The sequence below is a fragment of the Hakea prostrata genome, chromosome 8 (assembly GCF_041222555.1).
Source record: "Hakea prostrata isolate BN-2017 chromosome 8, UWA_Hpros_2, whole genome shotgun sequence".
Classification (NCBI taxonomy): Eukaryota; Viridiplantae; Streptophyta; class Magnoliopsida; order Proteales; family Proteaceae; genus Hakea; species Hakea prostrata.
Window position 1 is genome coordinate 10,279,701 of NC_142607.1, and position 22,394 is coordinate 10,302,094.

The 22,394-nt window shown below is 36.6% G+C and overlaps 2 protein-coding genes and 1 non-coding gene across 5 annotated transcripts; 1 reads left to right on the plus strand and 2 right to left on the minus strand.

Moving 5' to 3' along the window:
• Window positions 1-816: 816 nt before the first annotated feature.
• TRNAM-CAU (transfer RNA methionine (anticodon CAU)) lies at window positions 817-888 on the plus strand. Its single transcript has one exon. It is a non-coding gene; the product is annotated as a tRNA-Met (tRNA).
• A 231-nt stretch (window positions 889-1,119) lies between these two features.
• LOC149006797 (Pentatricopeptide repeat (PPR) superfamily protein) lies at window positions 1,120-7,552 on the minus strand. 3 transcript variants are annotated; one of them, XM_089166755.1, is made up of 5 exons: window positions 7,348-7,552; window positions 3,421-4,940; window positions 3,286-3,341; window positions 2,357-2,452; window positions 1,120-1,495 (listed from the first exon to the last, which is right to left on the minus strand). In XM_089166755.1, exon 2 carries the CDS (start codon window positions 4,800-4,802, stop codon window positions 3,477-3,479), a length of 1,326 nt encoding a protein of 441 aa, XP_089022881.1. In that variant the 5' UTR covers window positions 4,803-4,940; window positions 7,348-7,552; the 3' UTR covers window positions 1,120-1,495; window positions 2,357-2,452; window positions 3,286-3,341; window positions 3,421-3,476. The 3 variants fall into 3 exon arrangements, with proteins under 3 accessions (XP_089022881.1, XP_089022882.1, XP_089022880.1); XM_089166756.1 differs by having other exon boundaries at window positions 1,121-1,495; window positions 2,357-2,431; XM_089166754.1 differs by having other exon boundaries at window positions 1,121-1,495; window positions 2,357-2,457.
• A 7,447-nt stretch (window positions 7,553-14,999) lies between these two features.
• Window positions 15,000-22,140, minus strand: LOC149006798 (serine/threonine-protein kinase PBL34-like). Its single transcript, XM_089166753.1, has 7 exons — window positions 21,849-22,140; window positions 21,365-21,709; window positions 20,346-20,686; window positions 20,097-20,232; window positions 17,158-17,294; window positions 16,955-17,078; window positions 15,000-15,956 (listed from the first exon to the last, which is right to left on the minus strand). The coding sequence occupies exons 2-7, from the start codon at window positions 21,546-21,548 to the stop codon at window positions 15,430-15,432; spliced, it is 1,449 nt and encodes a 482-aa protein (XP_089022879.1). The 5' UTR covers window positions 21,549-21,709; window positions 21,849-22,140; the 3' UTR covers window positions 15,000-15,429.
• Window positions 22,141-22,394: the final 254 nt, after the last annotated feature.

Here is a 22,394-nt window from a genome sequence, read left to right on the forward strand (position 1 = left end):
TAGATGTTGAAGCCGTAGATTGTTCTAGTGGTTGAAACCAACACTTCTTAGTGAAGATGTTGTGGGTTCGAATCTCGCTGAAGCATATTAATATCCCCTTCCCGGCTTAATAAAGTCCTTTGTACCAAAGAAAAAAAAGAAATAGATAGTTGAAATCAAAATTTCGATCTCAACTGTTCACAACAGGTGCTACATAATCATTTGTGAGATATTTAAGGAAGAGGAGGAAATTTTTTATACTAAAATTAAAAGTTTTCATAATTATGACTAGTTTCAAATCATTCCATCTTTAGTCAACTTCCTCTTGATATAAAGGCAAGAAAGAAAGAAGAAAAAAATTTAACTCCCCTTTATAATGAAGAGTTAGATTATTGAACCAGCAGCAGCATCATTGTAGAAAGGAAGGCTTTTTTAAAACAAAATAAAGGATTGAGCTTGTTATTATCAACTTTGTGTCAAAATGGATTACAAGCAGCATTTAGGATCATGGATCTTCATGCAGCTACGTTCACTTAAAATATCGGGCCAAAGCCTAGGTCATGGTTAAGGTGCATGAAAGCTGGTCTAACAAACTTCAGTTCTCATACAACATTTAAAAAAATGAAAAAAAAAATATACATTAAATATCATGTAGAATCACGGGGTAAAAATTAATACTCTCAGTGGAGAGGTCGTGGGTTCGAACTTTGTGGATGTCATTTCATTTTCAGTATTAAAAAAACAGCAGTACAAAAAAAAAATATCAGGTAGAATTTGCCATGTCAGCATTCGCTTTGTCTTCTATAAAAACAATACGTGCCCAATTATAATCAACAAATCAGAGTGGCGCAGCGGAAGCGTGGTGGGCCCATAACCCACAGGTCCCAGGATCGAAACCTGGCTCTGATAAGCAGAGAAGGCTTCCACGTTATTTTTCCATTTTTTAACATTCCATTTTAGATCCGGTCTTCCATTTTTTAGATCCGGTCTTCCATTTTTTAACATTCCATTTTAGATCCGGTCTTCCATTTTTTAACATTCCATCTTAGATCCGGTCTTCCACTTTTTAACATTCCATTTTAGATCCGGTCTTCCACTAGATTATTAATTTTGATTGAAAGTTTGACGACTACGTTTTAAGAATCCAATTTGCGATTTACTTGCACAAATTACAACTACTTCCACGGGGCTTCAATGAAAATCTGAAATAAAACAAAAACTTAATTTAATTAAGTCATCGATTAATATTTAATAGTAATAGATCCTTACAAATTTCCATTAGAACCAAAAATCTTGCTACCTTCTCCCGAATAATTAACCACAAATTCACTTATATTATCCAATTTCAGACCAACACACAATGGATTAGTTGGAAGTCTTATATATCTCTCTCCATTCAATCAAAGGAGCTCTTTTATAAGCATGTAGAAATTCCATACATTAGGAACATCTCTGCAATTCCCACACAGTTGCAGCTCTGCCTTCATCTCACATTCCTGAGTTCATTTTCCTCCACCTGTTGATGTCCAAGTGAAAATCAGTAGTTTCGAACTCCAGCCCCCAAATTAAATGCGTCTAGAGCTATAAGAAAAAGCCATTCATGAAACAAATTCCACAATAGAAAACAACAGCAACATATGATAGATCTAACAACATGAAAAATCAAATTGTTCAGCTACATGGGGCTTGTAGGACTGAAGTTGGTACAGCAATGCTTATCAAAAGGGTAACCCAGACAAGGAATAGTGTTAATTGACGAAAAGGAAGCTGTGATGTTGCCATCAAGAATCCTTGAACTGCAGCATTACCTGTTTCCTTCAATTGCTGTTTATATGCAAGATTATCGACTGTACTGAGATTCCTGAAACTTTAGTTCTATGAATTTCTGCATCCCAAGCATAAAACAGAATTTGGGTGTGGGAAGGGGGAAGAGGGGTGGCTGTTTCTGTGCGAATTCAATTGGAGGAAGATGAAGACTTGAAGTGCATCGTTCAGACATTTCTAAGCAGACAATAGGGAAGCATACCCATTCAGCTGTTTGTGTGAGATTTGTCAGCTGATGGTAGAACTCCCAGTCCTTGAACATCAGGTTGGTCATACTATAAATGATACTGTTTCAAAATAAAATCTCCAAGACGAAAATGTATGTTTCCAAAATAAATTATTCCCAGGACGGCAAATGAGTGCAAGTAAATAGATAACATCCATTCCATTTAGGAAGATAAGATAATGGTGTTGATTTGTAATGTATATAAGAGCCAGACATACCTCTGGACACACGAAGTAATATAGATTCTTAAATGAAGGAGGGGGTGTTTTAAGTAAAGATAACCATATGTAATCCCTTCCTGCTATAAAAGAGATAATGTTTAAATACCTCTACAGAAAACTTTAACCAAGCTGCAATGGCTTCCAACAGGCACAGCTATCTGAAGAGCTCGAACTCAATCGGCTGGAAAACCAACAAATTCAGCTGAACTGCCAACAAAGTTTCTTAAATCATGATGCTGGAAGAAATTTACCCAATTAATAAAAGAGAAACTATATTAAATGAAAATTCGACAGAGGTGGAAGTTCAAATCTGAGAGCAAGATCACATTTGCCTACATTATCAGTTGTGAACAGTGGGCAATTTCTTCAGGGATGTTTGTCTGCAACTCTACTCCAAGTCTGACACTGCATCTCTCACCCTCAGCTCTTCAAATATCAACTTATGAGTTGTGATCTCGAAACACTGAGTTGTGGAGGTAGATGGCAACACAGAGGCAAATAAGGATGTGGGACTTTTGGCTTGTGGATTGGGAAAGAGAAAGAATAGGATTGTGTTGTGTTTTGGGGTAAAAAAGACGACTTTGTCGTTGATAAGGCTGCATTCTCCACCTTCTTAGAAATAAACAAAATTTGGTGTTTCTTCAATAGGGATCAGAACTATGCTAAAAATCCAGTTCACTCAGAAAAACACAAAAACAGTTTGGAACGGCCATGCATGATTTGCGCTGTTTGTATTCCAAAATATGGAAGAATACACCAGAAACATTCAAAAAGAAGGTTACCATACAACCTCTTATGTCCCTTTTCTAATCCTTTTCTTAAAGTAGAAGGTACACACCATTTATCATGGTTGGGTAACCCCCTCTTTTTTTTTTTTCTTTTTTTTTTGTGGGGGGGGGGGGGGTGTTTAAAACATGGTTGGGCAACATAGGCTCCAAATAGCCAAATCACTTAGAAAAGGATAAATATAAAATTGTCTATGCAAACTGTGCAGCCACCTCTTTATCCAATCTGGAAGTGCCATATTCTGCTTACCTTGTATAAAGTCTTAGCAAAACGGAGGGGAACATTACTCCACTTCAAGCTGATAGCTGAAAACCCAACAAAAGAAAATCAACAGGTGCAACGCATAACCTTGGAAGAGAGATGTAAAATTGGAATACATAGTACCTGTTTGTGGGTGTAGAGAACACAGAAGTACTGGATGTCCACTACAAGGTGGAAATTTAATGTGCAATTCTGGGTTTCACCTTCATCACCTGCCTGTATCTATGGCTGATCCCGTCTTCAATCTTCCTCCGAATTTCATCTGGCAAGCCAGCCTCACCTTTTGAACTTAGTAAATCACAAACTAATTGATATGTATATTCTCTAGGAACAAACCCTCCCTCAACCAATTCAACAAGAAAATTCCGTGCCTCGAGGGCCCTTCCTGCTTCAGACAATGCATGTATGATTGGGGTGTAAGAACTTGTAGTTGGTGTCCCATGGTTCATCAACTTCATCCTATGCAACATCTCAATAGATTTGTCAATCTCATTAATGGCACTATAATACCTAATAAAAGAATTATAAGTGACCCGGTTGGGAAGCACGCCCTTCTGAATCATATGATCTAACAATTCCAAAGCCCTGCCAATTCGGTACGTCTTACAACATCCATCAATCAAGCAGTTATAAGTAACAACATCTGGAACAAAGCCCTTGAAGAGCATAGCCCGAAACATATGGTTGGCCTCCCACAACCTCCTCCTGATGGCCTTTCGGCACCCAGTCTGCAAGCTATGCTTGCAATAAAAACTAATAAAGATTGTATACGTAAATGTATCAGGTGGGCATCGAAAACCTGGCAACTCCATCTGCTCCAATAAAGACCTTGCCTTCTTAAAATTTCCAACTCTGCAAAGTGCACAAATAACAGTATTATATGCATAAACATCCGGCTTACAATGAAACTGCTTCATACGGTAAAACATAGCCAAGGCCTCATTAGCTAATCCCTCTTCTCCGAGGACTTTAATCAGGCAAGTAACAGTAGGAGTAGTCACAAGCTCCCTGTTGGCCCTTTTGGACATTTCTTTCAGAAATTCCCAAAGCATGTCCAATTTGTTTCCCTTAGCCAATACACAAGCCATCTCTTTACAGGTAACTTCATTATGTGTGAATCTGAAATGGTTTTCCACCCAAAAGTAGAACTCTAATGCTTTGTCCAGTCCTAAACTGACCTTCTCAGGGTCTCTGTAAGCTGCTGGTCCAAGAACAAGGAAACCATCACGAACACCATCAGATTCCTGTGGAAGGTTTCTTTGTTTGAGAGGTGCCCGGTGTCGGAAACCTTTTTGGCAGCCAATGGAACGAGCAGACTGGAAGAAACATCTGGGTATGGATCTTAAGACATCACACACTAAGTCAACAGACCATACATTGTGGGTGGGTACAACAACAGTAGCAGCAAGTTGGCCATTGAAAGATCTGTTCTGAATTATAGCAGTCATTACTTGTTTTAGCAAAGACTGATATAAATGAGTAGTTTGACTTCCTGCAGTTGCCATTATTGCAAGCAAAAACTGTAATCATCACCTCCTTGTTTCACTTTATATCCCTGTGCTTGCTTAAATTTTTATATTCAGAAAAAGATTGAGCCAGCAGAGAGGAGGATAGTGTGCTGCAAATAGCATTGATCATGGTCCCTGCGATGTAATCAGAGGATTAGTCTTTGTTAGCCTTGACCATAGTTGCAAATACAATTAAGTGAAGCAAGGGTTTTTTTTTTTTTGGGGGGGGGGGGTTGGTGAAGAATTTGGTAGCTAGAGACTTTTTTTGTGGTGGGGGGGGGGGGTTGGGGGCGGGAAAACCTAAATTCATTAAAATGGCAGTTTAATATTAATTCTTCCAACGTCACCACCATCATCCCAACTTAATATCAGTATAAAACACCAAAAAAGCCAACAAGAGTACAATTTCACATTGGAAATCTAGGTCTCCTATGCAAGATCAACTAACAGGAGAATGCATTTATGAGCTAAGTACAATCCAATACAATCGACCCAAACTTTCCTATTCTAATTCAATATAAGACACTTTAATCAATATACAGTGTAAACCAAATCAGTACCAATCATTCAATTCCATGTATTGAGATACTTGTCTTCATTTGTTCTCCAAGAGAAATCCTCCAAACTTCAAAATCTCCACTACCTTTCAAATTCCAACTTGGGAAGTTCTCTAAAATGATATGAATATGAGCACACAAACAGTTCATCAACTTCTACGTATCGTTAGTTCAACATTTTACTTGCAGTAGAAGTGTAGAACCAATGCAATGAGTTTTTCCCCGGAAAAAGGAAAGATGCTATATTCTATGTCTCAGTTCAGGAAAGAAGCAATGCAATATTCTATGTGAAAGAAGCAATGCAATATTCTATATCTCAGTTCGTCCACTTCTTGTAATTACAAAAAATTGTTATCAGCTTCCTACCATTGACTCCTAATGAATTTGTTACATTTAGTAAACCATACTCAGTGTAGCAATTCTTAAGCTCAAAACCAGCAAGAAACAAATATCAGCCTATTTTCCTATGGTTAGCCACTGATTCTTATAATGCTTAACAACATGCCAAAAGGAAGGGTTAACTTACCCTGAGGGACTAAGCTGCTGTTCCAGTTCAGGGATGAACATCATCTAATTCAGGCATCGATTAGGGTTGGGATCACTTACAGGAATGAGTAGCAAACGTCGGTTAGGGTAAAGATCAGGCAAAGGGTGAGGTGTTGTGACTACAAAAGGAAGCAAGATCACTGGTTAACCTTGTGAGAGTGCAGATGAGCGAGAGATTGGTGAACGAGATTAATAAACAGGGTTACCAGAAGTTTGCATTTTCACCGTTGAAATGGTGAGCTGCACCAACTTCTTCCTTTCTTTTGGGATTTCAATAACTAAAATCAGGCAGAATGGGTGTCAATCGGTATGGTTTCGGTATTTGCAAAAACGGTCCGGTACGGTTTCGTTATACAATCGGGTTTCACACTTTCACGCACTGTCGCACCAATCAAGATAACTACACCAAATGAGTGAATGACCAGACTAATTAGATACACTCATGGTTATTGAATTGAGTCACTCAAAAATGCAAACGAATTGTGTACTGAATCATGATCAATCGAAAATTCTAGTTGCTGTATTTTTATTCTTTTAACAATATATATATATTATATATATATATATATATATATATTAACAATATGCTTTATTCTGATTTAAATAGAAGAACACAAAAACTATATGTTCACAAATTCTTCACCATGTCCACAAAATTTTCACCATGTTCTTCATACTATCAAAGAAAGACAGAAGAACAAATTACAATTTAATGATCCCATCACCCATCTAAACTTGTAAAATGTATTGAACATGAAGGGGAGTAGTATTCGGTCTTGAGTGGATAGCAGGGGAGGATAGACTTCCCACACCCATTTCCGAAGGACCTCTCCAGAGAGAAAAGAAAATTACAGTGGGATCCTCTCACTTACTACCATAAGAAAAACTAAAACTAAAACAACCCAAAAGATCAAAAGGCAATCCATGAGTAATACGAATGGAGTTCGACTGACCCAACTTAAAAAGAATCTCTTTTTCGAGTGACAGATGAAATAATTCGAAAATGTAATCCAAATGCAGCTCCAATTAGAAGTTTGGTAAAAGGAAAGCCGGATAACGTTTAATCGAATGGTTCGTAATGATTACCAGGTGATACTTAAATTTCCCAATTGTTTGGCATTGACCAAAACCGATCGCTAATTTCTAACAAGGCCAGCCGTTGAAATACAATTGCTGTTTGTAAAACATGTGATTCAAGCTAATCTTCAGACCCTTCGAAATCCACTACGATTCGCTCAACCTAGAAATTTGAAAACTTTAAAACTAAAACAAGATGTGAGGAAAACCGATCGGTTGAACAGTTGAAACTCTCGTCAGTAACCCCAAGAGAAAAAAAGAAGAAGAAAGAAATGAAATCGAAACCAGTAGCAACATGAATCATTCAAGAAGGCGAAGAAGTAGAAGAAGGAGAAGCAGAGTAAAGGAAGAAGAAAGCGTACATTGAAGATGAGACTTTTGTTTTCGGCTTCCCAAGCAAGTCCTCCTTAACTTCAGTCTTCAGGCTCACGATTTCTGCTCTGCACGATGAGACTCATGTAGTCATGTGAGACGAAGACGATGAGCGATTGAGAGATGAGAGATGAGAGATGAGTGAAGACACCGAAGACGACGAACTGACGAAGAGGCGAAGAGTGAATGAGAATCGCAGATTCGCAGCCTAGCCCAGGAGCCTGGTGTAAAATTACAATTTAACCATGATTTTCGGTACGGAAGCGTACAAGCAATTTCCGTTCGGTTCGGTTCTGTACCATTAGTATGTGCATCTAAAATCAGTATTGAACCGAACCGAATTTTAAAACCGTCCAGTATTAAGCGGCGCAGTTTAACGGATCCGGTCCATAGTTGACACCTTTAAAATAAGGTTTTCAGAGATAATCCGGATCATTTCCCCATGGGGGGAGCACAGACCCATGGTTTCCTGACCACAAAAACCAGCGGGTCCCACTGGTGAAAAGGGTTTTTTTTCTTTTTCTTTTCAGAAAGTGTTTTTCACCGTTGGAGTCGCAGATCCGGACTCTTTCAGAGATGCAGCATATCGAGATTGAGGTGACGGACCTAAGCACAAGAGGGGGGCAGAGAAGAAGACATATACCTTTCTACCAAAAAAAGGAGAAGAAGACGTATACCTGAGGTTCAATTTGTAAATTTGAAATTCTAAAGTGCATTAATATAAAATAAAATAATAAATTCAAATTACAACATATCCCATCTTTTTTAGTAATTCCGTTGGATTGAAGTTCTCCTAGGAAGAGTTTTTTTTATATATATATTTTTTAATTTTTTTTATTTAGGGGAGCTTTTATATAATTATTAATATAGAAAGGGGCAAAACTCCGAGGGAATTCGAACTCTGACCTCGTATATGGAAGCGTTGGTCTTTTGTCAACTGAATCACCCCTCGGGGTTAATGAAATAATGACTTGTCATTGGATTTTGGACATCGTCTAGATCGCAAATTCAAGATATCATTTTTTAAAAAATAATTTGACTAAAGTAAAACCTAAGGGGACCAAATGAAAATTACATTTTTTTTTGCTTTTAGAAAAAACCCTTGAGATCAAGGCTTAAAAAATATGATTAATGAGGGAAGAAGTTACATTTATTAGGAGTGAAGGACATGCAAAATTAGCATGGATGCATTGTTGGTGTGACATTTATTTATATAACTTATTACCCTTTAATTCATTGTAATCCGTCCACCTTTTTTGCCTATTCGCTCTTAGCATTTATATGGATATTGTTAGAATACAAGCAAGTATTATGATAATAAAAGTTCAATACAAGACTAAGACATTGGAGAAAACTAATGCACTCGAAAAATTTACATGGTATGCTCACAATTTTGTTATAGTCATTAATTTTTTGATTTTGTATATTACAAATCATATTTGTATTTTCACCATGTATTTTTTTGTACAATTTGGCAGACAAAATATATATTTGGCAGATATGAGAAATTGTTTTCTATGCCAAGGCTTACCAATTGCTTTAGTGGAAGACTTGGTTACTATGAATTTAATGTGTGAAATAGTGGGGATGGGACTTGAAGAGAAATCAGAGGAAATACTGGTGGGTCAGGATGGCAGTGCAACAGACATATTGGGTCATATGTGATTACTACGTTTTCTCATGGATCGAGAGATTTCCTATGTATTGCCCAACAAAATATAAAGATTGATTGAACCATTACAATTTGAACCGTGAAATAAATTATTAAGTAGATATAGTTTTGGGGAATAATATTAATATTACTCTTTACAATAATTTAGGTTAGGACCAAAAAATGAGAATTTTAAGCTTTGTTCAGAAGATATTCGGAAAATACCCAAGTGGTGACTAATACCATGTAAGAATAAGAATCTTTTGAAAAGAAAAAAAAAAAAGTTTACCCAACTATTGGGAAGCAATTGTATTTAAAGATGATAGTTGGTTAAGACTGATTTATACAAATTTGAATTTTGAGTTTCAGAGATTGTATCCCATCTATACAAGTAAGTACAATTGTAGTTTGTAACAACCATAAGAATTTGATATGGAATCAACTAGGTTTTTTGGAATCTGTGGATTTTTGAAATTCAGATTCCTTAATAGCAAGGATTTGCTTGTCCCGAGATGTTTGTTTGATTGAGTTTAAATGGGAGAGTTTTGATTAGGGATTGGTTTTCGGAAAATTAATTGCAGGGGTAGGGAGGTTGTTTCATGGGTCAGAGAAGAGAGGTGTTTGATGTGATGCATAACTGAAATTGCGTGATCACTATATGAAACAGAATATTGATTCCAATTCAGGTCACAATAAATTCTTCTCTATGTCACTCTTATGTTCCATGTAATTAAGGAAGCAAACACTAATAGCAGAATAGAGAAGGTCAATTTTACTATGAACACATGCATTTGAGTTCAAACTTCCACTTCCAACTTCAGCAGTTGGGGGGGGGAAGTCGAGGTTGAGCCTTGGGAAAAACCTGTGTTGGAAAAACTGTGAGAGAAGCGAAGAAAGAATTACTTTCTCTTACCACCTTCCAAGTGAAGATTTACTGAATGAACTAATTGAGAAATAATTATTGGAAAAGATGAGCAACAAATTTATTGTGGAAGCCACAGGTTTTGCTTTCTGTGCCTGTAGAGAGGTGGCAACAGTGTGCAACGATGTCTATTTGTTAAAGAAAGCCTTAAGTACAAAATCATGGTAACATTTACCATCGATAAGGGTGAGACACCATAATCAAAAATGAAGCAACTTCGCATGGAATTTTTTGAAAGACAACCACATATAAGTTCAACGCACAAGTTCCTGAGAAAGAACTAAGGTAAATCAATTAGGAAGTCCTAGGATAGGACATCGGTTCTTTTTGCCATCTTGCCTCTTAGAGGAGTAGATAAAAACCAATATTTTAGCTACCTCTTCATATTTTCTGACTTCCAGAGAAGATGAGTTATGACTTCAGATTCTATCAAATCCTTGTCCAAAACTTCACCCCTTTAGAACCCACATCCCAAATATCTCAAAAACATTAATAGGGGGCAGAAGAAACGAAAACTTCAAGTCACACATTTCCCATAAACAATCCTAACTGGTTTGGAGCCAGATAAAGGGTTATTCAGTTTTCCATTTATACAAAGCATTCCTCTCATTTTGAGGTAATCACATTAGAGGACTCAGACATCTACTTCTTTGGAAAGATGGCATCTTCTGAATTGACTTTCATATCATCAATGTCTAAATCTCTCCTACCATTGATGCCCTTTTTGTAGATTGGTTGTTGTTTCAAGGACTGGAGTTATTTGAGACATGGGCATCTTCGAAGATGTGATTCTAGATTTTCTTGCAGAACAGAACTTTGTGTTTTTTGGGTACGAAACTTCACTTTAGTGAGAAGAAGAAGAGCACATGGAAGGATTACAAATTAAAACCAACCATGGAGTGGATAAAGGTCATTCCATTTTGCACAGACAGTGCTTCCTAGCTAGGGTGTGTGCAAGCACATTAGAAGCCCTAGGTAGATAGACCCGACACTCAGTCGGGACTTCCACTAGATGACGGATGTCATCAATAAAAGGCATAGGTTTTTTATGAATTAATGAGGCAACTGTAGTCATCTCCCAAGAAAGAAGTTTTTGCCAATATGTTGTTAAATAAATATAAATATCGCAAGCACATGGATCATGCAAGGAAGAGCTTGGCTTTTTATAGGGTGAAGATCGAGGGACTGAGGGAATTCAACCAAGGAAGAAGAGCTTGGGTAATTTTCAGTATATCCAGAGGGAAGTAGGGCTTGGCTTTTTATAGGGTGAAGATCGAGGGACATAGTTCACATTTTCAATGTGGGACTAATCAATAAAAGAGAATATTCCTATGTAAAAAGGGGATATACATCAGGAAGGGAAAAAAATAAAAAATATAATAAACTGAAAACAAAACCCCCTCTTTGTCCTTCTGAAGATGGCTTCATATCTTCTAATCAAGGTTCCCAAATGATTCAACCCACTAGAAGTGATTGATTATGGCCTTTAAACATCCTCTAAAATGTTCTTTCTCATGCCTTTTAGCTCCACATTCGCCCTTTTGTTAAATTTATCCTGCAAATTCAAAAATAAAAAAATACTTCAAGGTAGTTTGTCTAAAATTTGTAAAAATATATGTTTTATGCTTTAATATTTTGCACATAAATGCGCTTATCACAATACATTGCAAAAGCTTGATTCGAAAGATAGTAATAGATCATAATGAAGTTAGATCCAGAGTTTCGTCCCCAATCTCAGTCTCACCTTTGACAGCACAACAACTGTTTGTGTTGCCTCAGAATTCCATTAGTTCGACCTCCTTATTGCCAGTTGTGGGCAAGTGTCTTGAGCTGTTAGTTGTGCTTGTAGTTGGTTTCTTTTATTTTCTGGTACTTATTCTTATTTTCTCTCTGTCTGCCTCTCCAAAGAGGTAGAGACCTCGACCTATAAAGGTGGGGAAGAGAGTCTTACAATCGCCAGTCAGAATGGTGACGGGGGAGGTGGTTGCCGGCAAGATGGGGGCAATAATGTCATTTTACTATCCAAAGGGCATTTGGTAATTTGAATTTTAAATTTTCAATAAGTTAAATGGAAGTAAACTAAAGGCATTTAGGTCACTTTACCCATCATTTAATAGAAAGTCTTAACGGTGGGTAACTTGTAATTTTGACAATGGATGACATGGAATGTAGAGCATAATAGTGGGTGCCGTGTAAAAAAAAACTAAAAAATTAAAAAAAAAAAAGGTAAAATATTTAGAGTACACCTTTGAAAGCCAAAATCATGATCAAGTGCCAAACCTTGTGTTGGCCTAGAAAAAACACGTTCATTTTTCTTTGGCGGGGGGTCGGTAATTAAAGACATTATAATCATTATGAGTGAAGGACATGCAAAATCACCCTGGGTGCATATTGTTGGTATGACATTTTTTTTTTATAATTCATTATAGTCCATTCCCCTTTCTTGTTATTCGCTCTTAACATTTATATGCATGTTCTTAGAATACTAATTAGCACTGTGATGTTAAAAGTTCAAAACAACAAGACTAAGGCATTGGAGAAAACTTATGGACTACAACAAAATCTATGGTATGTTAACAATTTTATTATTGATCATTAAGTTTCCTATTATATTTGTTTTTTCACCACATATTTTTTTTTGCACTATTTGGTAGGAAAAAAAAATTTAGCTGATAAATTATTTTCCAAGGCTTACCAAATGGTTATGTGAAACACTTAATTAATGTTTGGGCTAAAAAAAAACACTTAGGTAATGACAGTTTAATATGAGAAACAAGCGTAGCAAGGAATGGCTGACTACGGAGTATTTGCTTAATTGAGTTTAAATGGGAATGTGAGAGGTTAGGCGATTAAGGGTTGGTTCTACAGGATTCAATGGTAGGGGCAGGAACATTGTTTCGTGGGTGAGAGAAGAGTGGTGTGGGAAGTGATCTATAACCATATATGATATGTCTGATTATTCTAAAATTTATTGTAGATTCAGCTTCAATACTGGTTGGAGTTGATGAATACGGGTGCTAATCAAGGTTTGGAAATGGCAATATATCCACCACAATACAATTATCGTCACAGATTTGAAACTACAACTACACTCTACAATAATACTTGAGGGGGACAAAATTTACCACACCGAAAGACATTGGACCCATTGACTGCGGTGCAGGTTCGGTTTAATAATTATGGAAAGGCTAGTGCTCTTATTCAGTACAAGCGGCAACCCAAGTACCTCGTCAAAATTTCTGCTGAGGTGAATGCCACACATTGATAACAAGATTGGACACTCGAAAAATGATGAAGTTAAGTTCTAACCCCAAATGGATTTTAGAGACGGAGAAAAATAATGTACACTCGAAAAACACTAAGTTCCGCGTTCAAAAGTGCTAGAGTTACTTTCCTATTAAAATGTTTTTCATTATTTTCTCTCTCTTTTAGGAATTTTTTCACTGGATCCCAACATTTTATTGGATGAAATTTTTTGTAGTCATGGAGATTCAAGACCTCATAGTGTGAAGCATTAGTTTTTATCAACAAAACTGACTCCCTTGGGTCCCTTACTATTTAGAGAAATTTGTAGTCCCACCATTAAATTACTATTTACCCCCAACTCCCTTGGGTCCTTTACTATTTAGGAAAATTTGTGGTCCCAATGTCCCAATCACTAAGTTACTACTTACCTCATAATATTAATGTTATCTCTTGAGTTATCCAATTTAGTTATCAAATCCCCTATTGTGAATATTATTAGTCTCAGCTAATTTTATTTATTCATTTACAATTTTACTTTAAGTTTGAAAACACTGTCCAAGAACCATAAAAAAATTTGTGAGGATTTACAATTGAAAGAATAAATCATTAACGGGCAGAGAGGAAGACAAAGAACCGATTCAAGCATACGGTTTTTCATTCAAGGTCATCTTTGTCCTTTTGAAAAATTTAACTTGCTTTCACCAATAATGATTTCTTAACAAAAGGGGGCGTTGTTGACATATTTTCACCCTATCAGGGGTTTGATTGGTAAATTGGATAACTTGCGAAGTGACGTTAATTTTAGCGGTATCTCTGGGATGGCGCTGAAAATTTTCTCTTTATCACATGCTCTCATTCTGCTTTTGTTTTTTCTTTTTTGGTAAATTTTGTATTCTGTCGCGTGGCACAACTCAAAACAAAATATTTTGAAAAAATTACATGATTACTTACTTTTTAAGTTTCTTTTTAAGAAACTAGTTACTTGATATTTCAAATAATAAAACTAACTAAAATCAACTTTGGAATTACAAAACTAATCAAAAGTGATTTTTCGTTTTCTTTGGACATTTTTACCTCTAAAGCTAATCATATTTTTATATTAAACAACAATAAAATAAAGAAGAAAGAGAGAATAAAAGAGCACATGTGACCTCTTGAGTTAGGATTATAAGAAGAAAGATGGTAATTTACCTAATATGACAGAATAATTAGTCTTTAAAGGTAAAAATATTCAAAGGAAAAGAAAATTTATTATATAAATCCAAATTTTTGTTAAAAAACAAAAAACATAAAATTGATTTTAGCTACTTCTGTAATGAAAAACCTAAAAACATTCAAATTTATATTTATCTTATTGGATGGATCAAAGTATTTCTTTGCAACCAAAAATTGATCAGCGCTGTAGACAGACAATTTATTGATTTTGCGGAAACCCAATGAGATCGCCATCAAAGCCCAGAATGTTCTTGAATTTCAGCAATGGCAACATAACAATTTGTTGATTCAACGATCTTTTTTTTTGGGCGGCTCAAAAGTCGAAACGAATTCAATTCAGTTGGGGTAAGAACACAAAAACCATGACACTTAAAACCTGGAAACAGGACTTGGACCATTTTTTGGGTCTCCACAATAGGGTTTTCTTGCCATTTGCTTGCTTAATTAAGTTATTTCCTTTGCCATATTGTGTATCTTGAATGAAAAGTTAACGAACAGAGCACACAGACCGGGGGATTTACCGAGTCCAGATCACCTCTCCGCCGCCCTGACGCTTTTTCAGCACACACAATGTGTGGTGAAACTCAAATAAGAACCACTTCTTAATTACTTGTTCCTTTCATCATTGCTTAGTGGATACTGCTCTTCAATCAGATCTCTGGTGTTAGAATGGAAACCCTAAGCAACATGGTGAAAACAGAAGCACTATAGGCAGAGTATCAGAGTGATTAGTCAAATAATTACATTCAACATTATCATACATTTCAACAAATTTCAGGCGACATAAGAAGGCAATTTAATACTTTCCTAGACACAATGGGAAATGGCAGTGCCCAACAACAATCCTCTCTCATGACTCTCCAAGGATTCACATCAGAATAAAGTTAAACATATCGATCCAATGCTACTTCAGTTCTCCAAGATTCCGATGCCCTCACTTTGTCTATAAATTTATATACCATAAGAAGGAAAATAAAAGGGAAAACAAAAAAAAAAATAAAGAAACCTACAACAAAGCAGATTAACATCAATTCGATGCTACGGCTTTTTACCGTTGGGTTTGGGAGACTGCTGTAGTTGGTGGTGGCCGTGGAAGGGGGAAGCATGTGAGCCATTTAGTACTCCGGGGCTCTTTGTTGGATGTCCATTCCTTGATAGTGATCCAGCCTGTGTTCTAAAGCCATTCCTGGCACTTGCAGTAGACCCATTGCGTTCTGATTGCATGGTCTGGAAATAGTACGACGAGCTGGCCATGTCCTTCAGGTTCAACAGTGGCTTCAAGGCCTCAACAACTTCACTCATCAGAGGTCTTGCCTTTGGATCCCGGTTTAAACATTGCTGCGCAATCTGGGCAGCTTTCTGTGAACCCTTAATTGAGAAGTTGCCTTCAAGGCGAGGGTCTATTAGTCGGTAAAATCTTCGTCTCTCCCCAAGATGTGGCCTTGCCCATTCAACCAGGTTGTGCTCCCCGTTTGGTCTGTTTTTGTCCATGGATCTTCTACCAGTCAGCATTTCAAGTAGGACCACCCCGAAGCTGTAGACATCACTTTTTGATGTCAGATGCCCTAAAGCAGAAAGTAGCTTGGATTAGACCGAAACATACCAAAGGAAATCAGAAGTCACAAAATTTCAGGCTGTCAAATCTAAACAATCCCACAATCCCCTTCACCCCTAGTGAACTGCCCCCCCCCCCCCCCCCAAAAAAAAAAAAACCCAAAAAAGTTAAGAATAAAAATAATAATCTAAGCACAGTTAACAAATCAAGGCAGTAAATTGATCGCCACTTATTTGGCAAATGTTACAAACATTACATGGACTGGGGAAGATTCTATATTTTACTATATAAGAACATGGCTGCACAATCAAGGAAAGTCATCATTGCATTCCTTACATGTGCTACAGGCAGTGCATGATAAAAATGATTTACACACATACAAAGAAGAAAAAACACCAAAAAAGTCTCCATGAACAGTGAAAGCATTTTCATCTTCCAAATTTTATCCTTGCTTGAAAGACATGTTTATCTTTTACTTCATGCTGATTAAATGAAGGGTTCAGGTAGCAAAACACCACTATCTCAAGGCCATCGTAGGCAGCATGTCATATCTTAAACATTCAAAACACTTATTATGAATCAATTTATCCAATCACCAAAGAAGGTTGACTTCATAGGTAGCATGTCATATCCTAAAGATTCTGAAAAGAGCTCCAAGAAAAGGGCTCTATTGTCAGCATCAGAGTGTGGAACTGGTAGGATTCTTTGATTCTAATTGGGCTGGTTTTGTTGGTGATAAAGACCCACTATAGGGTACAGTACTTTTGCCACAAAATAATTGTGGCTAGGCCTAGTGATGAGTTTGAGTGTCATGCTAACTGATACTGCAACTGAATTGGTGTTGAAGAGGTTGCTCCAAGACCTGGGTTTCTTCACCTATGAATACCTTCTTGGATAATCAAAAGAACACAAGGCGGAACAAACAATATCTGTAGTTCCAAATGCAATAAATCATGCAAAGAAAGAAAAGCAAATAATACCAAACAGAAAGATGAACCTTAGGATCACCTGTCATCACATATTCTGGAGCTGCATATCCATATGTTCCCATCACTCGGGTAGATACGTGTGTCTTATCCCCCTCAGGACCATCTTTAGCGAGTCCAAAGTCAGAAAGCTTTGCATTGTAGTCCTGGAAAAGCACGTTTTAGAAAAGGTTGTAGTATCAGGGGAAGATGTATATTTTTTCATTCCAAATATTTGCTACATACCGCATCTAACAAGATATTAGATGTTTTAAAATCCCGATATATAACTGGCCTTTCTGCTTCCTCGTGAAGAAAGGCAAGGCCTTTTGCAGCACCGAGTGCAATTTTCATTCTGGTGGACCACGGGAGAGGCAGGGACCCTTCAGCATACGAAACGGTTGTTACCAGAGTATAAACATCTAATCCAAAATATGAAAAACAAATGTAGGGGAAAATTTGTCTAAAACCAATTCTCAACAGAGCCAAAAGTTCAATTTTTTCATGCAAAAAAAAGCATTATAACACATTAACACTAGAGAACTATCAAGAAGGGTTAGGCAACAAGGTAGCACACTACGTATTGCATGTCTTCAGTTCCATGTCAAGTGCTCATCAGCTGGTGCACTTGGTCATGGATTCAAGTCCTGGAAACAACCTCATTGGTCAAGTTCTTGCTTGCATCCATTGACCACCATAAAGATCATTGTTAAGAAATAGTCCTACAATAATTGCAGGAGACACCAAACAATTGTTCCTTGGCTCTTAACAAGAAAAGAAGCCTCAATAATGAATCTAAGGAAATAAAACAGCATAGGAAAGATAGGACAACATCTTCATTAAAAAAACCAAGTAAATGACTAAATGTCATCCTGTGAGCAAGCAAATAAATTTTAATGATGTGCTTCAGACTCATCAACCTCAATGATCCCAACACAATGAATGTCTCTGTATTATCAATTCCTAACAGTGTCTAAACACAAGGGCAAAACAGATCTTAGGAAACAACAGTGTCAAAAAACAAGTCCATAAACAGATCTTCAACAACAACAGAATAATATTAAAAAGTTGCCATGTGTAATTCTCATTGTTTGATCATCAAATGTCAGGAGGCTCAAAATGGCCAAACTTCCAACTAAAACGTTATTATTACCCATATTGTTATTTTAAATGCAACTGTTAATTTCTCACTACTTCTTTTACTATCATAATCATCAATCTTGTAAGTAACACATAATTGTTGTCTTTATTGTCACTGATGCTGATATTGCCATTCATTATATTTTGGGCATTTAAAGTCTGATCTGTTTGATCTAAACTTGTATACTCAGAAGGATCTTTTCTCATCACTGTTAACTTGGATGCACTTAGTGCTATGCTAGTTATGTTAAAGAAAGATCAAGTAAACTTTCAGTATCAACATTCAGGATGTTTCTTGAAATGCAAAGTGCTTCAATTGCTTTCCCACAGCATGTTTCCCCTTTTTGATCTGCGGGACATTTAAACTGGCAAATTGAGGACACTTGATGCAAAACTCCAGAAAAGTTTGAAATTTTTTTTTTTGGGAGTAAACATGACCACCATGTATAAGAAGAATTTTGGCATTCAAAAAGATAAGAGTCAAACATAATAGTTATGTTAGTAAAACCGGGGGGGGATGGAGGTGTGTAATAAATTGATCAAAATCTAGTCCTTAGTTTTAAAACATCAGACTTAAAATAATGAGAATATAGTGATAGGAACTAAAAATATGATGAGCAAGTACCCTGGCTAGCAATTTTACATGTAATTATTTAACTTAAATTATATTCAACATCATGTATGATAGTCTTGTCAAATAAATCAGCATACTATAATACCTTAACCGTATATTGATATATAGAATACATTTCAAAAAGACACATCTGTAATATTGTTCTTATATTTTCTACACAACAAAACACTTAGAAAAAAGCATATTAAGGTATTAACCCAGGAAATCAGGCTTTGTCAGTCAAAAACCCATGTGGAAATCTTGATTGCCCTTGTTCATGTATAGACATCAAATGGGAGATCAGTTAAAAGCTTTTCTGACCTTTTCTACCATAATCTGATTTAACTAGGTGAAACTGGTATGAAGTCCTCTCATTTCAATTGTATTTTAGCAAGATCTTTACATGAGCCCTTTCAATTCCTGGGACAAAGATCTGAGAATTATCATCAACAACACTTCAACACTTTGTACTTTTAGGAGCATCTACTAGATGGAAGAAGATACAAACATTTTTGAAAATTTGCTACTCCCTGTAAAAACACACCATAAATAGAGCATTGACTTTCTCCCAATGCACTTTAAGAGGAAATATTAGATATCTAACAACAATGTAATTAGCATGTCATAAATGTATATTTAATTTCATCACATCTACATTGTATGGTGCATACAGATTTACATAAAAAAAGATGACATATCAGATTAGCCCTCTACATGACACTAATCAGTTCCTTTCAAGTGTTGCCCAAATATCCCATAAAAGTAGGCATATCACTCAACAACAGATTCATGTGCAGGTACTAAGCCGCAAAATGGAACTTGAACAAAAAGGACCGACAGATGCCATATTTTCATAAAAACCAGTATATGAGGACATTTAATTCTTGACGCAAAAGGACAAAGGATAATGCATACACCAAAAGATTGAAATAAAACGCTTCAGTAGGGAAAAACAGTTTCTAAGCCCCATAACAAACATATATTTTATCATGAACATCATCACAATCTAATGCAATTCACTATTCTCTTTTTGGCAGAAAACCACAATTGTTAATCGATACATGCAATCTTAGGCGAACCTGGTAATAAAGGCTTTCCCACAAGCACAGCCCAGGGTAGTAAGTTTTATATGTAGCCTAACCCCAGCAATTTTTGCTGAGAGGCTGTTTCAATGCCTTTGACCTCAGGCTACAACTATGGACCATTGACCATTGCGCTAAGGCTTGCCCCTATAAATGCATTCTCAATGATTTAAAAAAAGTGTATGCCAGTTTTGTCTCCAGAAGAAGTTGAACTCTTCCAACTTTGCTGTGATGTTAACAACAGGTGATAACTTCAACTGTATCTCATTTTTAAGATTTTCCACTATTAAAACATAATACTCAAGACACAAGTCCAAATCGCAAAAGAATGCTAATGGGCAGTTACATACTTCTAAAGAGGTGGTTTTCCAGGCTCCCTCTAGGCATGAACTCATAAACTAACAGCCTTTGATCATCTTCAATGCAGTAACCAATTAGTTTAACCAAATTTAGGTGAAGAAGATCCCCAAGAAAATTAACTTCAGCCTGCCAATTGCCAGATGGCGAAAAAAGAAGACAACATCCATCAATATCAGAAGGAGAAATCAAACAAGCAACATAAAACTCAAATAAATAATAACATTGGAGAAGGATTATACCATCCACTCTTTATGACCTTGTAATCCATCATGGTTAAGAGTTTTAACTGCAACAGTAAGCCCTGTCCCAGGTTTTACCGGAGCTGTACCATTCTCTTCAATCCATCCCTTGAAAACACAACCAAATCCACCCTCACCAAGAAGACTCTCTGGTCTAAAATTTCTTGTTGCAGTCTTAAGGTCATTAAATGTGAATTTTCTAAGCTGGGAAGCAACCTTCAGCTCCTCGCACAATTTAGGAGTCGATGAGATACTTTCTGTATTGCTAGTGGTTGAAGACGAGGCCACTGGGACAGCTGCATCCCTATCCCTACTGGTATCATTTGTTGATTTACTTTCCGCTGGCCCACATACAGATAAATCAAAATGTCAACATGTCTTCTGATTGGCTCATCACAACTATATTTAACATTAGCAGGTAGAAAAAGTATTGGAACCGACTTTGACATTATACTGACAAGTATACATCACTGGTTAGAAACAATAATGTAGTTTGCAAGAGGAAATGAAAAATCCCTGGGTTTTTTAAGGGGTCCTCGAGGCAATGACCAAAGAAACTAAACTGACATGAATGAAAATGCCTTTAGAATGTGAACTAGCATATATGTAAGCTGTCATACGGATTGCTTTCAAACCATGCAAAATTGATACTAAGGAAAGCTAACCATAGCCGATTCAGGTTTTCCTTAGTTGGAAAAATAAAGACAAATTGAACACCATCTAAATACTGAGGATCAATAGTCAACTGTCTTGCAGACAATTTGCAAAGCCAAAACCGAAGTTGGCTAAAATTGACAATGCATGATGATGAATGTACATTCTCAACAGAACAAGTTGAGGTTAATGATCAGATATATCAAGTTAAGAATCAAGTCGCTAACCCGTGAAAAATGATTGAATGAATACAAGGTTGCCGATCAAACTAAGTAAATACAATTGAAACACAACCGTAAAATTCTGAACAGAGAATTCAACAGAACAATGCCAAATGAAAAGACTCTCATTAAGGAAAAAATTACCATAATTTGTACTAGTGCCGCTTATAGAGGTATCCACCTTAGATCTTGAGATGCAACTACCAATAAGCCTGAGTTTAACCCAACACCCAGTGTTCTCTATCTCTTCATTTTTTTCCTGCCTTCCCTTTGATTTCCCAACATCCCATTTCTCCACCTGAATAGTAGCATGAGGACCAGCTCCCATCTTTCCGAAACCCTAAAGTCAAAATCCCATATCTCCAAACTCACAGATATTCAAAACCAACAAATTGAAACCCCCACCCCCCTTTAGTCTTCAACGCAGCCCCAAGTATCTGAAACCCAAAAACTAGATATACTGAATCAACTTAACCACCATCATCCCACCTTCAAAAAAACAAAGGAAGAAAAACCCAAAAGAAGTAAGCTTTCATTAACAGAACTTCACAGAGTCGAGCTTTAGAAACCAAAAAGCACAAACAACAAGGATCCCAATATACAACACCTATCAGAGATTCAAACATACCTTCCGACTCTCTCTGTTAAAGCACAAAAGAACTCAGCAGAAAACCCAACGAACCCAGTACAGAGAATTAGAGATGCAGAATCTAAATCTTTCACGAGTTACAAGCAACCTTATTATACAACAGATCACGTTACAGCCCCACAAAACAGAAGAAAGTAACCACCGCCCGGTGAATTTTCTAGCAATTTGCTCTCTCTCCCTTAGAAAAAAGCGACAAGATTTCCACTCTCACAAGTCACAGCTCCAAACCCTACAGAGAAAATCTCATTGGAAGCTGACCAGTTCAGAGCTAAAAAAGAATACTAGTACGAATTATCTCACTTATCGGCTTATATTATTTATTTTATCTCATGCATTTCGACAGGCTGAGTCAGACTACTAGGCTGCGTTTGGTAACCCACAATGTCTTTTCAATCTAATTTTTTACGTTATTTAATAAAACAAAAAACTCTAATTTCTTAGGGTCCTAGACTAGGTTTTTTATTATTTTTTTCCTTATTGAAAATCACTAACTAGTAGCGAAAAAATTTGGTAAGGTTCGGTTTT

Coding starts and splice junctions, on each gene's coding strand:
- LOC149006797 (XM_089166755.1), bottom strand. CDS start 4,802: ATGGCAACTGCAGGAAGTCAAACTACTCATTTATATCAGTCTTTGCTA.
- LOC149006798 (XM_089166753.1), bottom strand. CDS start 21,548: ATGGGAGCTGGTCCTCATGCTACTATTCAGGTGGAGAAATGGGATGTT. Junction 17,295..20,096: donor GGAAAACCACCTCTTTAGAA/GTATGTAACTGC, acceptor CGTATGCTGAAG/GGTCCCTGCCTCTCCCGTGG. Junction 15,957..16,954: donor TCCAGAATATGTGATGACAG/GTGATCCTAAGG, acceptor TTTCTGCTTTAG/GGCATCTGACATCAAAAAGT.